General features: G+C 66.0%; 5 protein-coding genes across 5 annotated transcripts in view; 2 read left to right on the plus strand and 3 right to left on the minus strand.

The window, feature by feature from the left end:
• Positions 1-265: 265 nt before the first annotated feature.
• H696_01641 (lactoylglutathione lyase) lies at positions 266-1,710 on the minus strand. The gene is made up of 5 exons (XM_009495544.1): positions 1,543-1,710; positions 1,360-1,423; positions 968-1,135; positions 804-874; positions 266-589 (listed from the first exon to the last, which is right to left on the minus strand). The coding sequence occupies exons 1-5, from the start codon at positions 1,697-1,699 to the stop codon at positions 414-416; spliced, it is 636 nt and encodes a 211-aa protein (XP_009493819.1). The 5' UTR covers positions 1,700-1,710; the 3' UTR covers positions 266-413.
• Positions 1,711-2,091: 381 nt separating this feature from the next.
• H696_01642 (hypothetical protein) lies at positions 2,092-3,907 on the minus strand (the record flags this gene model as incomplete). Its single annotated transcript, XM_009495545.1, has 2 exons — positions 2,436-3,907; positions 2,092-2,283 (listed from the first exon to the last, which is right to left on the minus strand). Exons 1-2 carry the CDS (start codon positions 3,738-3,740, stop codon positions 2,092-2,094), a joined length of 1,497 nt encoding a protein of 498 aa, XP_009493820.1. The 5' UTR covers positions 3,741-3,907.
• Positions 3,908-4,441: 534 nt separating this feature from the next.
• On the plus strand, positions 4,442-7,857 carry H696_01643 (hypothetical protein). The gene is made up of 8 exons (XM_009495546.1): positions 4,442-4,591; positions 4,777-5,075; positions 5,199-5,343; positions 5,461-5,628; positions 5,792-6,076; positions 6,213-6,599; positions 6,826-7,462; positions 7,585-7,857. Exons 1-8 carry the CDS (start codon positions 4,568-4,570, stop codon positions 7,797-7,799), a joined length of 2,160 nt encoding a protein of 719 aa, XP_009493821.1. The 5' UTR covers positions 4,442-4,567; the 3' UTR covers positions 7,800-7,857.
• A 248-nt stretch (positions 7,858-8,105) lies between these two features.
• On the minus strand, positions 8,106-9,943 carry H696_01644 (hypothetical protein). Its single transcript, XM_009495547.1, has 3 exons — positions 8,594-9,943; positions 8,358-8,456; positions 8,106-8,212 (listed from the first exon to the last, which is right to left on the minus strand). Exons 1-3 carry the CDS (start codon positions 9,612-9,614, stop codon positions 8,133-8,135), a joined length of 1,200 nt encoding a protein of 399 aa, XP_009493822.1. The 5' UTR covers positions 9,615-9,943; the 3' UTR covers positions 8,106-8,132.
• A 1,488-nt stretch (positions 9,944-11,431) lies between these two features.
• Positions 11,432-11,593, plus strand: part of H696_01645 (hypothetical protein) — a gene marked incomplete at its 5' end in the record, with an annotated part of 2,677 nt that continues 2,515 nt past the window's right edge. The window contains one exon of the mRNA XM_009495548.1: positions 11,432-11,581. Coding sequence (XP_009493823.1) covers positions 11,432-11,581 — 150 coding nt within the window. The remainder of the gene's footprint in view (positions 11,582-11,593) is intronic.

The following is an 11,593-nucleotide window of genomic DNA, read 5'->3' on the forward strand; positions in this document are numbered from 1 at the left end:
CCCACATCCAGACATTTGCCCCCACCCCCGCATCCCATCGGTTTAGGTGGGAGTGAGTGTTCTCAACGCGCTAGCGCGGCCAGTTTGCCGCACCTTGCGCGTGTACCGCCAATCATGCCTCCAATATATTGACCTTGAGAAATCGCACGCGGCGTGTGTGTGTCCCCCCCTTGCCCCGTCTTATGTGCGCGCATTACCGGGCTTCGCCGGCTCGGGTGCGGCACGCATGCACATATATCTCGAGGGTCGCCAATGGACAAGCGAATGGACATGGACACATGTCCTGATCACACAGGACAGCGGGGGTGTATTCTCAGCAGGCGTGAAAGAGGAACAGCGATCGAGACAGGGGGGGGGGGGGGGACGAAAGACATGGAAGAATGCATCGTGTTTTGTGGAAAGACCAAGCGCTCTCACATGGAGATCGGCAGATCGGGCTGGACGATCTCAATGGCATAACCGTCCGGGTCGTGGATGAAAGCCACACCCTTGATCATGCCGTCATCCGGGCGCTTGGTGAACTTCACCTTGTGGTCGTCAAAGTGCTTGCAGGCAGCAGTCAGGTCGGGCACCGACAGGCAGAGGTGGCCTGAAGAGGCGGACCCAGCCAGGAGGGGGGAGGGGCGAGGGGACGAAGGGCGGCAGTGGGGTGGCAGGAGAGGGTCAATGGCCTATCGGGGTCGGGGAGGGGGGACAATTCAGAGGGAAGGGAAGAAGGAAAGCGAAGGACCCTCCACGCGCGGGCACATCCACCGAGTGAAGGAGGGGGAGGCGGGGAGGGGCTGGCAAGGAAAGGTACGCACCAAAGCCGCGAGGCTCGGAGTTGCCACCATGGTAGCCCTTGAAGGACTCGTCGGACTCGGTGCCCCAGTTGCTGAATCCCGGAGTTAGGCCAATGGTGGGAAGATCCTGTGCAGAGGCATGAAAAATGCGAGGGCCGGGAGGGGGAAGGGGGAGATCGACGTACTGGCACAGCTCCACGAGAGCCAGGCGCCCGAACAGGAGCTTGAGCTTCTCCGGGGAGTTGTTCTCGGCCGCGCCGAAGCTCTGGTAAAGCTCGTACTCCTCATCCGTCACATGGCCCATGAAGTAGTTGGTGAACTTGGCCATCTCGACATCCATCTTGTAAAGAAGGCTACAACCGAGCAGTGTTCCGGTAGAGAGAGAGAGAGAGCGGGAGAGAGCGGGAGAGAGCGGGAGAGAGCGGGAGAGAGCGGGAGAGAGCGGGAGAGAGGGCGCAAGATACATCGGGGTCAGACCTTGTCGCCCGATGCAGAGGATGAGGCTGGGGGGGCACAGGACAGGCGTAGGGCGGCAGGAGGGAATGGACTGATGACGAGAGAAGGGCTGGTGACGCACCGCATGCCAAGAACCTCCTGGTAGAACTTCAGGGAGGGCTCCGGGTCGCGGACGCGGATCATGACTAGCGAGTGCAAAGGGGAGGGCAAATCGACGGACGAAAAAACAGTCAGAGTGGGCTCCAGGCGATGGCATCACATGCGGGATCGCCGCCGGCACAGAGGCGGCGAAGGGGAAACGCACCATGGTTGAGCTTGAAGCCAGAGGTAGCAGACATGGTGAGTAGTAGGGGAGGGGGGATATGACAACCGCAACGAGGGCCGACAGGGAGGGGACAGGAGGAGACGAAAGCACACAGCAAGATGGAGGGCTCTGGCAAAATGACCGGGAGAAGTTGCATGTCGAGCGCCTCCTTATATCCCGGCGCCCGGCAGATCTCGCCGAGGCGTGACTGATGGCGCAGCCCCCGCCCCCCGTCCCCCGTTCCCTGTCCCGCGGCATCAGACCCCACCATCGTGGGATTACGCCGAACCACACCGCAGGGGGCCCACCACCCCAGATGGCCGGGTGTGTCACCGCCGTGGGCACCCCGCTTAGTCTCCCACCCCCCCCGCCCCCTGCCCGATCAGCCACGAACCACCTAGAACGCCCAGCACAGAGAACGATGGGGTGGTCATGTGGTTTGTTTGGGATCACGCCGGTCTCTTGGTAAGAGACTCCTGTCACGCACTCACGGGACCATGCATGTGGGGACGCCATGCCAGCCCGGGCGAGGAAGAGCGCCGATCGGAATCAAACCCCGCCGTCGCCGCCGCCGCCGCCGCCAGTAAGCACCACATCCACGATGTCCTCGTCCTCGATGTCCAGCGAGGCGGGGGTCTCCTCCGGGGAGAGTACCTCCCCATCAAAGCGCAGGGATATCCCCTGGGCGTGGGGGAAATCCACCTCAAGGAGTTGAGAGATCAGATCGGCGACCGTGGCATTCTGGGAGGATAGGCGTGTGTGTGTGTGTGCGCGACGTGGGGCGCATGGGCAAATGACGATGTCAGTGTCCTGCCTGTGCTGGCGCATGCGAATAAAGGATCACAGAGGGGCGGGGCCGAGGGAACATGGGGGGGGGAGGAAGTCACACGTACTCGTGACACGCGCTTGGTGATGGAGGCCCGAGTGGCGGAGTTGAAGCGCAAGAGGACGGTCTCCTCCTCGGCAAAGGCCGTCAAGCTCAAGAGATCATCCAACAGGGGCGACGGCCCGGTGGCCGAGTGATCAGCAGCCTGCCCGGCAGACGATGGAGAGGATGCCGAGCCCGGGGCCATCCCCCCGGGCTTCGGGGACAGGTCGCCGCCCATGGGCTCCAGGGCCAGGGGCGACTGGCTATCCGCGGCATCGGCCTCCTCGTCGGATGTCAACAGGTTGACAATCGACTCGGCCCAGGCCAGGGAAAACATGCCGGTCTCCGGGACGGCCGGCGGCTCGGGCAACGGGCCCCGAGGACCGGGCGAAGCCCCGTGCTTCGTGTCGGGGGATGTCTGCCCATCGGGAGCTTCGAAGGCGCTCTTGCCCTCGGCCGATGAGGGGTTGGTCAGCTGGACGATGGCCGGCAGATCGGACTGCTGGCCGCGCAATGCCTCGGCCGTGGGCCAGTAGGGGTATGGAGCGACCAGCAGCTCCACGGGCGAAGGCAGCCCCGGCTGGCTGGGGTCCGGGATCATGCCGATCATAAAGGGATACATGCTGGGGTTGAGCCGGCGCCCGCGCCAGAAAAAGTAAAGACCGCCGATGGCCGACCGGTCGAGCTTCGGGCCCGGCCCATCCGGGCTGCCCGGGTCCGTGACGCGCTGTGGCAGGAGCGACAGATCCAGATCGGCCGACAGGCCCAGGGGTGTTTGCCCGCACGCGCGCCCGTACGCCGCGAAGGGCAGCGACAGAGGCTCGACAGTCGACCCGTCGACCGTGCGCACCGGCAGCGTCGGCGCCGGGGGGACCTTCCCGCGGAACGGCTCCAGCAGCGGGGCCAGCGGGGCCGGGGCGATGTTGATGATCAGGCGCCGACCGCGCAGGCGCATGGTCTCGGTGCCGGTGGACGAGAAGACCGACGAGGAGGCGCCGCTGTCGCCGCCACTCGAACCGAGGTATCGCTCGGACGTGGCACGCAGCTTGGCCACGGACTCCTGCAGGGTGGGCTGCCGGCCGGCGTACCGGTGGCTGCTGTAATTCGAGGGGTGATACTCGTCGCTCGGGCTGGGAGACCGCCGACGACGGGAGCGGGTCGATGAAATCGCCGGAGGTGCTGCCTCGGCCCCGGCCGGCATGGGGGCTGCCGCGGCCGCGCTCGCATGCCGGGACCCGGGGCGGCGGAGCCGGGCTGTGGCCACCTGACGCCGGTCCCCCTCCTCATCGGAGGAGGAATCGACGAGATCGATGACATCGGGCCCGGCCATGTTGGCGAGACGGAGGCACTCCGGCTCGGGGAGGGCGCGCGCGCGCGCGGGAGGGCGAGGGACCGTGGCGAGAGCCTTCGAGACGCCGGTGGGGGGGGGGGCAGAGGGGGGCGGGGGAATGGCAGGCGAAAGAAAAGGAAGGAGGAGAGCACGAGCAAGGGAGGGGGGGGGGAGGTGGGGGCAGGAATCAAACTGCCCGGGCCCTTGGGCGCGCCGGGTGCGGGCTGGTGACCGAAAAAAAGGGCGCCCGCCGGTTGGCGCGCATGCGCTGGCACCTCTCCTTCCGGTGGGAGTGCCTGGTGGTGGAAATAAAAACAGCTCCCTGAAAGGGCAGGGGCACCTGGGCGCGATATTTTTATATTACCGACAATATTGAGCGCGCATGCGCCTTCGCACACGCTTTCATGTCTCGGGTCAAGGACCTCACTGAAGGACTTGTTTCCCCCCCCCCCCCCTTGGGGCCCTCCAGGGGCTTTCGGCGCAACAGACTGACCCCGGCCCGGGAGGAGCGCCGCAAGCAGGGGCAGATTCTGCCGAGGAATGCGTCCGCCTTGCCCCCCCCCCCCCCCCCCCCCCCCCCCGGCCCCCAGGCCCGTGGCCAGGGCGGGACCGCGTCAGCCGGCCCCCCCTCCGGGCGAGGGCTGCGATCGATCTTGAGGGGGGGATCAACCCGACCCTTCGTGGGGGCTTTTTCGGCCGGCGCAGGACCGGCGCCCCTGCGGCCCGGGGCGGCGACATCCCGCTCCTCCCCTTCCGCGATTGATACACTTCGCTCCCCCTTTCCCTTTCCCCGTCTTTCTCCGCCCTCCTCCCTTCGACGCATCATCATGTCCTGGGGCTCTGAACTCTGGGTGCGTGGTTCCCCCCTCCTCCGGGAAATGGCCGGATGCCCGCCTGCATGTGCCATCTCTGTGGTTCCCCGCCGCACTCAGCACAGCGCTGCTGCTGTGGACCTGTTCTTCCTTCTCTTCCTCTCTCTCTCTCTCTCCCGTCTTTCTGGCCCTGACGCCTGTTCTCCCTGCCACACGCAAAACAGGACAAGTTCCGCGAGCTGGACCAGGTGACCAAGGAGAACTCCGACTCGGTCAGCAGCTTCGTGGACTTCCTCCGGAAGAAGGCTGCCCTGGACCTGGAATACTCGCGCGGTCTGCAGAAGCTGACCAAGGCCACCCTATCGATGGGCGTCTTCTGCGGGGAGGCTGTAACCATGACGCCCGGGTCCTCCGGCGGCTCGAGCTCCTTCGGGTCTTTCGGCCTTGGGCAGTCATCGAGCTCCGGATCGACCAACCCCAAGTCGCGCATCACTTCGCGCATTGACGAATTCCGCAGCACGACGTGCGTATTTGGGTGCATCTGCATGTGCACACCCACCCACATGCACGATGCATGCCGTCGGCTCCACTCACAAGCTCCCTGACTGACATGCGCCCTGTCTCCAATGGTCCCGCGCTCGGTTAGCTCCCTGTCGACCGCGCTGCGGTCCATGCTGCAGGAGACCTACGAGGCGGCCACCTGCATCGAAAGCCACTCGATCACGCTCAATGACGAGGCTGCCGACCTGAGCGCCAAGCTCCTGAAGGATATTGAGGCCCAGCGCAAGTCGGTGCGTTTGTCCCTCCCCCCCTCCCCCCTCGGTGTTGCTGGTCACATCTCGCCCTATTTTTCTCCTGCGCTCAGACTGACTCCTCACCCCATGTGTCTTGCCTCCGGCCTGTTGCAGATCAACAATGAGTATGACTCCAAGAAGACTGAGCTTCAGAAGAACATCAAGCAGCTGGAAACCTACCAGAAGAACTACCACTCGGTGGCCAAGGAGGCTGACCGCGCACTCGCTGCCTTCGAAAAGGTGGAAAAGGACCTGAAGTCTTCGAAGTCCGAGCTGGAGAAGGTTCGCCGCCGGTGCCATCTCACCGTCCACACTTGCGTTCCCCTGCTGTGGCCGCTCACCCCCCTTCTCTTTGCTTCCCTTCTCGTCTTCTCTGCGCTCTTTTGCCGGCCATCCCTCCCCTCTCCCTGGCCCTTTGTCTTCCTCGGCTCCTGCCTCGGTGCAGGCTACCGCGGCCTACCGTGCTCAAACGGAGAAGCTTCGAAATGCCGAGGAGTCGTACGCCTTCATCCTGGAGAAGACCAACCAGCACCAGACCCGACACTACCGCGAGGAGATCCCCAACATCATCAACAGCATCCAGCAGCTGGAGATCGACCGGATCCTGCGCCTGCGCGAGGCCATCCTCCTCTACTCGGATTCGTATCTGCTCCAGGCACCGAAGATCGTCACTGCCTTCGAGAATATTGCCCTGCTGGCCGGGTCCATCGACGCGGCATCCGATTGCCAGGTACGCCACCGGGGCCCACCTCCGGCCCCCCCGTGTGAACCGGCCTTAGTGTCTTCGGTCCTCTCCGCCTCCTGACTGTGGTGAGCTTTCGCCCTTTGTCTGCCCCCCTCTCCGCCTCTGCCCTCCTCCGGTGCAGATCTATATCGACGCCTTCGCCTCGGGCGGCGCATACCCGCCGGACATGGTGTTCGTGCCGCACCGCGTGGGCGCCCCCACGCCGGACTCCTTTGTGGCCTTCTCCTCGATCGGTGCCGATCGCCTGGGCCCCGACGCGGCTCCCGGCTCCGGCGGGCCCTCCGGCACGGCGGCATGCTCTTCGACGGCCGACTTGACCCCGGCCACCAAGCGCTGGATCGACTTCGCCGACCATCCCCTTTGGATGGACCCGGCCTCCGGGATCGTCACGCCGGAGGAGCAGGCCGACATCTTGCGTGATGAGGTGGCCCGCACGCACTTGGAACTGATCTCGCTGGAGAAGGCCCGCTGGGCCCTGCTTGACCTGCTGGTCGAGTCGTCAAAGCGGGTGCGTGCTGCTATTCCCACCGTCCCTGGAGGGCGTTCGCCGGGGGTTCGCCACTGGCCCAGGTCCCGCGGAGGGCGTCCACCGGGCTCCTGTTCTTTGGGTCTACTTTCTCCCTCCTTCGCCCTTTCCCTCTGCCCCCCCCCCCCCCCCCCGGCCGTGCCATGTTTTGACACTCAGCCTCCACTCCCCCCCTCTTCCACATACGCGCATACGCCCCTACACCCAGGGCGACCCCTCTCCCTCGGTGCCGGTGCCCAATTCACATGGCACCCAGTTGCTCTCCTCGCGTCTGGAGGACATTGAGGAGCAAATTGACTCCTTCACCACGGAGCTCTACCGGTGCCAGTGCTTCTTGGCGGCGCTGGCTGGGACCCGGCCGCCGGATGGTCCCATGAGCCCGGAGGAGCGCCGGCAGCTGACGCTGGCCTCATCGCAGCACCACCTTCCGGCGGCCTCGGTCCATGGGCCAGGCACCAGCGACGCGTACCTTCACTCGGCTGCCGCCCACAAGACGGCGGTCATGGGGTCCGGATTGCGGGGGCTCCAGGGCACCGGCAACCGGGGCTACATGACGATCGCCACGCACTCGACGTCGGGGCAGGCCGGGGCCATGCACCGGGGGGCCACCACCGGCGGCGGCTACACCGCGGGCGGCCTTGCCGGAGGCGGGGGCCCTGCGCGCGTGGTGGTCTCGGTGGGCTTGAACTCGGGCCACGGATCTGACGGCGGGACCTCCTTCTCGCCGCCGCCCTCGCCCGGGAACACCGGGGCCTCCTCGCACCACAAGCACTCGAATTCCGGCGGGCCGCTGCGCGACGTGCTGACCGACCTGCACACCCTCACCCCGGCGGTCCGGGCATATGGTGCGTATCCCAGCCCCCCCCCCCCCCCCCACGTGGCCATGTTGTTCCCCTTCCCTTGGCTGGGGCTGTTGCTGACTGCCATTCCCACCTGGCTTCCCCCTCCTTTGCGGGATGCCCCACAGCTGTCATGAGTTGTGACTTTGTGTTGCCCAACTCGGGCCACAGCTTGTCCGCGGGCTCCGTCTTGGAAATTGTCAGCCTGTTGGATGAGAGCGGGGCCGAGCTGCCGGTCGAGCTGCCGAACTTTGATGTGGCTGCCACCTTCCTGGTGCGCACTGGCTTCCCGGAGAGTTCGGTCGTGCATCAGATCCCGGCGTCGGTGGTCCACTGTGTGTGAGGGGATCGCCCCTTCGCGTGCGCCGTCCTGTGCCTCGCCCTCTCTCTCTCTCTCTCTCGTCCCCTCTCCCCTTTGTATTTCCCTGCCCCCTTGCTCCTTTCTCCCCTCCCTGCTTTTCTCTCTCTCTCTCTCTCTCTCTCCTCGCTTTCTGGCTCATGTGCTTGAAAAACCGGTGTCTTTCCAGCCTTCTGTTCGGTCGCTTTTCGCACCAGGCGCGGCGTCGGCCTACCGCGTGTATTCCCCCGCTCTCGGGTCGCCTGCCCCTGCCCGGTTGCATGCGCGCCCCCGCGCGCAGGGGGGGGGGGGGGGGGGGGGAGGGGGACGGACCGGCATCTAGCTACAGCAGATGGTCAAAAGCGAGGCCGGGTAGGTCCCATCGGGCCCGGGCGCGGGAATGTGCATGGTATAGGGAGCTGGGCGCATTGGCAGGGCCGGAGGGATCCACATCAGTGTGGCTGTGTAAGAGTGGGGCAAAGAGAAGGAGGAAGGAGGCCCTGATGGGCCCCCTTGCCACATCGGCGGTGGCGTGGGTTCTCGTGGCGGATGAATCGGGCGCACCACTGGATCCGGGTCGCCAGAAGTCCAGGCAGTTTCGGAATATCCCCCTATCGAAGGGCAGCACGCCATCTGGCACGGCCTTCATGTATGGCACGCGCTCTGGGGGGGGGGGGAGGGGGACATGCGACGGGAGGAGAAGCACCACCACGCCATGGGGCCGATCGTCAGTAGGAGGGTGGAAAAGGAAAGAAGGAGAGCAGGCAGAGGGGGCCCAGGAACAGGTGGCAAGCACGCACGCGACGCATGCTCCCAGGTTGTCTGCGCCGTGGCGGCCAGGAAGAGATGGAAGAAAAATAGCCCAGACACCAGGACCCCGAAGACCAAGACCAGTCCGAATAGGGCCAGGGTCAGGTAGTTGGAAAGGACCCAGGCCATGGCGTAACTGGGCCCGGCCAGGTCCTCCACACGGAAGAGGCGTCGCAAGACCAGCCGGCCGAACGACCCGGGCGGCTGGAGCATCGCCGCCAAGAAGGGCAACAACTGCAGGAGCATGGTCCCTAGCAGAGCGCAGAAGATCAAGAAACTCGGGTGATTGGCCTGGCCCACGCAGTTGCCGATGAAGGAGCAGTGGTGATCGAAGCGCCGGACGCAGCGCCGGCAAGACCGGCAGTGCCGGGCGCGCAGGGGCATCGGCGACTGGCAGGGCTCACAAAAAGAGACATCCAGGGCCGGAGCCAAGCCCGAGACCACATGGGCCGGGAGCAGGGGCGATGCCCCGGCTGGGGAGGCCCGGTGCCGGGCCATCCGATTGGCCCGGAGCCAGACCTTCAGTCGGACCGGCAGCAGGCGCCGGACCCGGCGGGCGAGCCATTGGCCAGCCGCAACCAGCGGCCGCGCGAATACCCAGCCCGATCGAGCCACGGATGGGGGCCCGTCCGGGGCCCTGGAGGGGGGGGCTTTGGCCAGGAGCACCTCCGGACCGGGGGCCGTGAATCCCGGATCGGAGTGAAGCAGCACGAAGTAGTGCCCCGCGCAGAGGCCCATGTGCAAATGCAGGTACATCGTGTAGGTGGAGCCTCGGTCGAAGAAGGAGGACCCGCAGTAAAAGGCATACAGGAGCCCGAGGAGGTGGGCCGCCACGTAGAAAGTGGCCGCGGCGGCCGGATTATGCACCAGCTTCTCGCCAGTGATCTCCAGCTCCTCCGTGGCCAGGGGATCCTCCCTGGCTGGCGGTGAGCCCGGCCGGCGGGCATAAAACTGCCTCAGGGTATCCTGGTATTGGGAGTGGATTTGCCGCTCGGCATCGGGAGAGATCATGTCCGGGTGCGGCCCCGAAGAAAGCCTGCGGGGGGTGTGGTGGGGGCCCTTTTTCCGTCTTCCGTTGCTGTTGTTGCTTTGCTGTTGTTGCTGTTGTTGCTGTTCAGAAGAGGGATAGGAGGGATGCGCTGCACGTCCGGTTGCGATGGCTCATGTTGGCGCCCGTCCTGAGGGCCGAGAAGCGAGCAGGGTAGACGGAGGGACAGAGAGATAAGGGGGAGTGGGGGCGACGGATGGCAGATGCGCGGGCGGTGGTGACGGGACGGGAGGGTGCGGGCTTGAATGGGTGAGCTCCCTTGCGTCCGGGCGAGGTGCCTTTCGGAGCGGCGCCCCCTCGGGGTTGGTCGCCCCTCCCCCCAAGGCCCAGGGAAGCCCCACGACTTCACGATGCCCATGGGAGGCGACTACTCTCTGGGGGGGGGGGGGGGGGGGGGGGATCGACGGGCCTCCTTGTGGCTCGGGGGGATTCCCCTGCGGGATCTTCACGCAGATCTCGCTCACGGCGGGAGACCGGCCGGGAGGCCGGGGGACGGCGGCCGGCAGGGCCCCGTCCTTGGGCTGGCAGCTGGCCGGGCTGGGCGATCGATTCCGTTGGAATGTGTGCATTTCCGGGGCGCCGCGAAAAGAATGCAGAAATTACGTGTGGGCGGGCGCAAATACGGATGTCAAATGGCGTTACATGCTCCTAAAGGAGCATCGCGTCTTGAGGGTTGTTCACGAGGGTTTCTCTCAGGGGCGGCTGGGGAGCCTTGTCCTGCCCCGCGCCCAGTGTGTCCGTGCCCTCCCCACTCCTTTTGTCCACCTCCCGGGACATCGACCGGGTGGCAGAGGCCCGAGGCAAGTCAACCACCGTGTGAGCGGCCCCTCCGTCTTTGGTCCCCGTCGTGCGTGGCAGCTGGGGATGGTGGGGGCGGGGGGGGGGAGGGGGGGGGGGGGGGGGGATGTGTCATCAGCCAGTCCAGCCCTCGGACCGGTGGCATGGGTGGGGAGCTCTCCGTGCCGGCGCACGCGCTGCCCACCCCGTGCCTGTTAGAGGCGCGCCCCGTTGCCCCCTTGTCGGCCGTTGCGTCGCGTGGGTGTGGTGGGGCCTTCCGCCGGCCGCCGGCTCGCGGCCCTCTTCCCGGTCCCCCCCCCCGGTGGCGTTTTCCCCAAATGCGCAAGTGGGAATGAATCTCGCTGTGGGGAGGCACACGTGTGGGGTGTGTGGGTGTGCCCGCGGCGGGCGTCCCGCGTTTCGAGCGCCGCCAGCTGCCTGGGGATGCCCGGCGCAAGGGTGCCCTCTGTATTGGTCACCGGCCGGGGGGGGGGGGGGGGGGAGCGGGAAAAATGGTTGGCTTTTCATGTGCGTCTGGGCCTGGTGTGGATCTCCAACCATGCGGACTTTGCCACCCTGGGCTGGGACGAGCACGAGAGGGGCGCAGGGACACACGGGCCGAGGGGATGTGCGAATTTTTCGGCGGCCAGTCGCCTTGTCAGCCTCCCCCGCTGGCCCTGCATCCCCCCCCTCGAGAGATTTGTTGCCACCCCCACAAACACTCTCCCCCCCCTTCTTTGTACCTCTCCCCCCTGTCCTTTCTTTGTTGACCCGCTCGCCCTTGCCCCCCCCCCCCCCCCCGTGCCTTCTTCTGTCTCCCTTGCCACATGACTCCTTTGCTGCCGCTGCTGCTCTTTTTGCGCCTCCCCCTGCTATGCATCTTTCCCTTCCCGCCCCATCTGTCACTTGCGGTGGTCCTGCCCCTCCCTTTCTGCATGACTGATGGCCATCCTCCTTTATCTTTTCCCCCGTTCCGCCCTCCCCCGTCCTTGTTTCGAAGACCATGAGCTCCGAGGACCTTGCTTCTATCCAGGCTGTGGCCGACGCCCCCGTTGTCCAGGACATCGCCTCCGATTCGGAGGAGGCCATTGTCGAGACTGTTTCCGAGACCACCGAGGTCGCCGAGGAGGTTGCCGAGGAGGCCGCCGAGGAGGTTGCCGAGGAG

This window comes from Fonticula alba (assembly GCF_000388065.1).
Source record: "Fonticula alba strain ATCC 38817 unplaced genomic scaffold supercont2.2, whole genome shotgun sequence".
In the NCBI taxonomy this organism is placed as follows: domain Eukaryota; order Rotosphaerida; family Fonticulaceae; genus Fonticula; species Fonticula alba.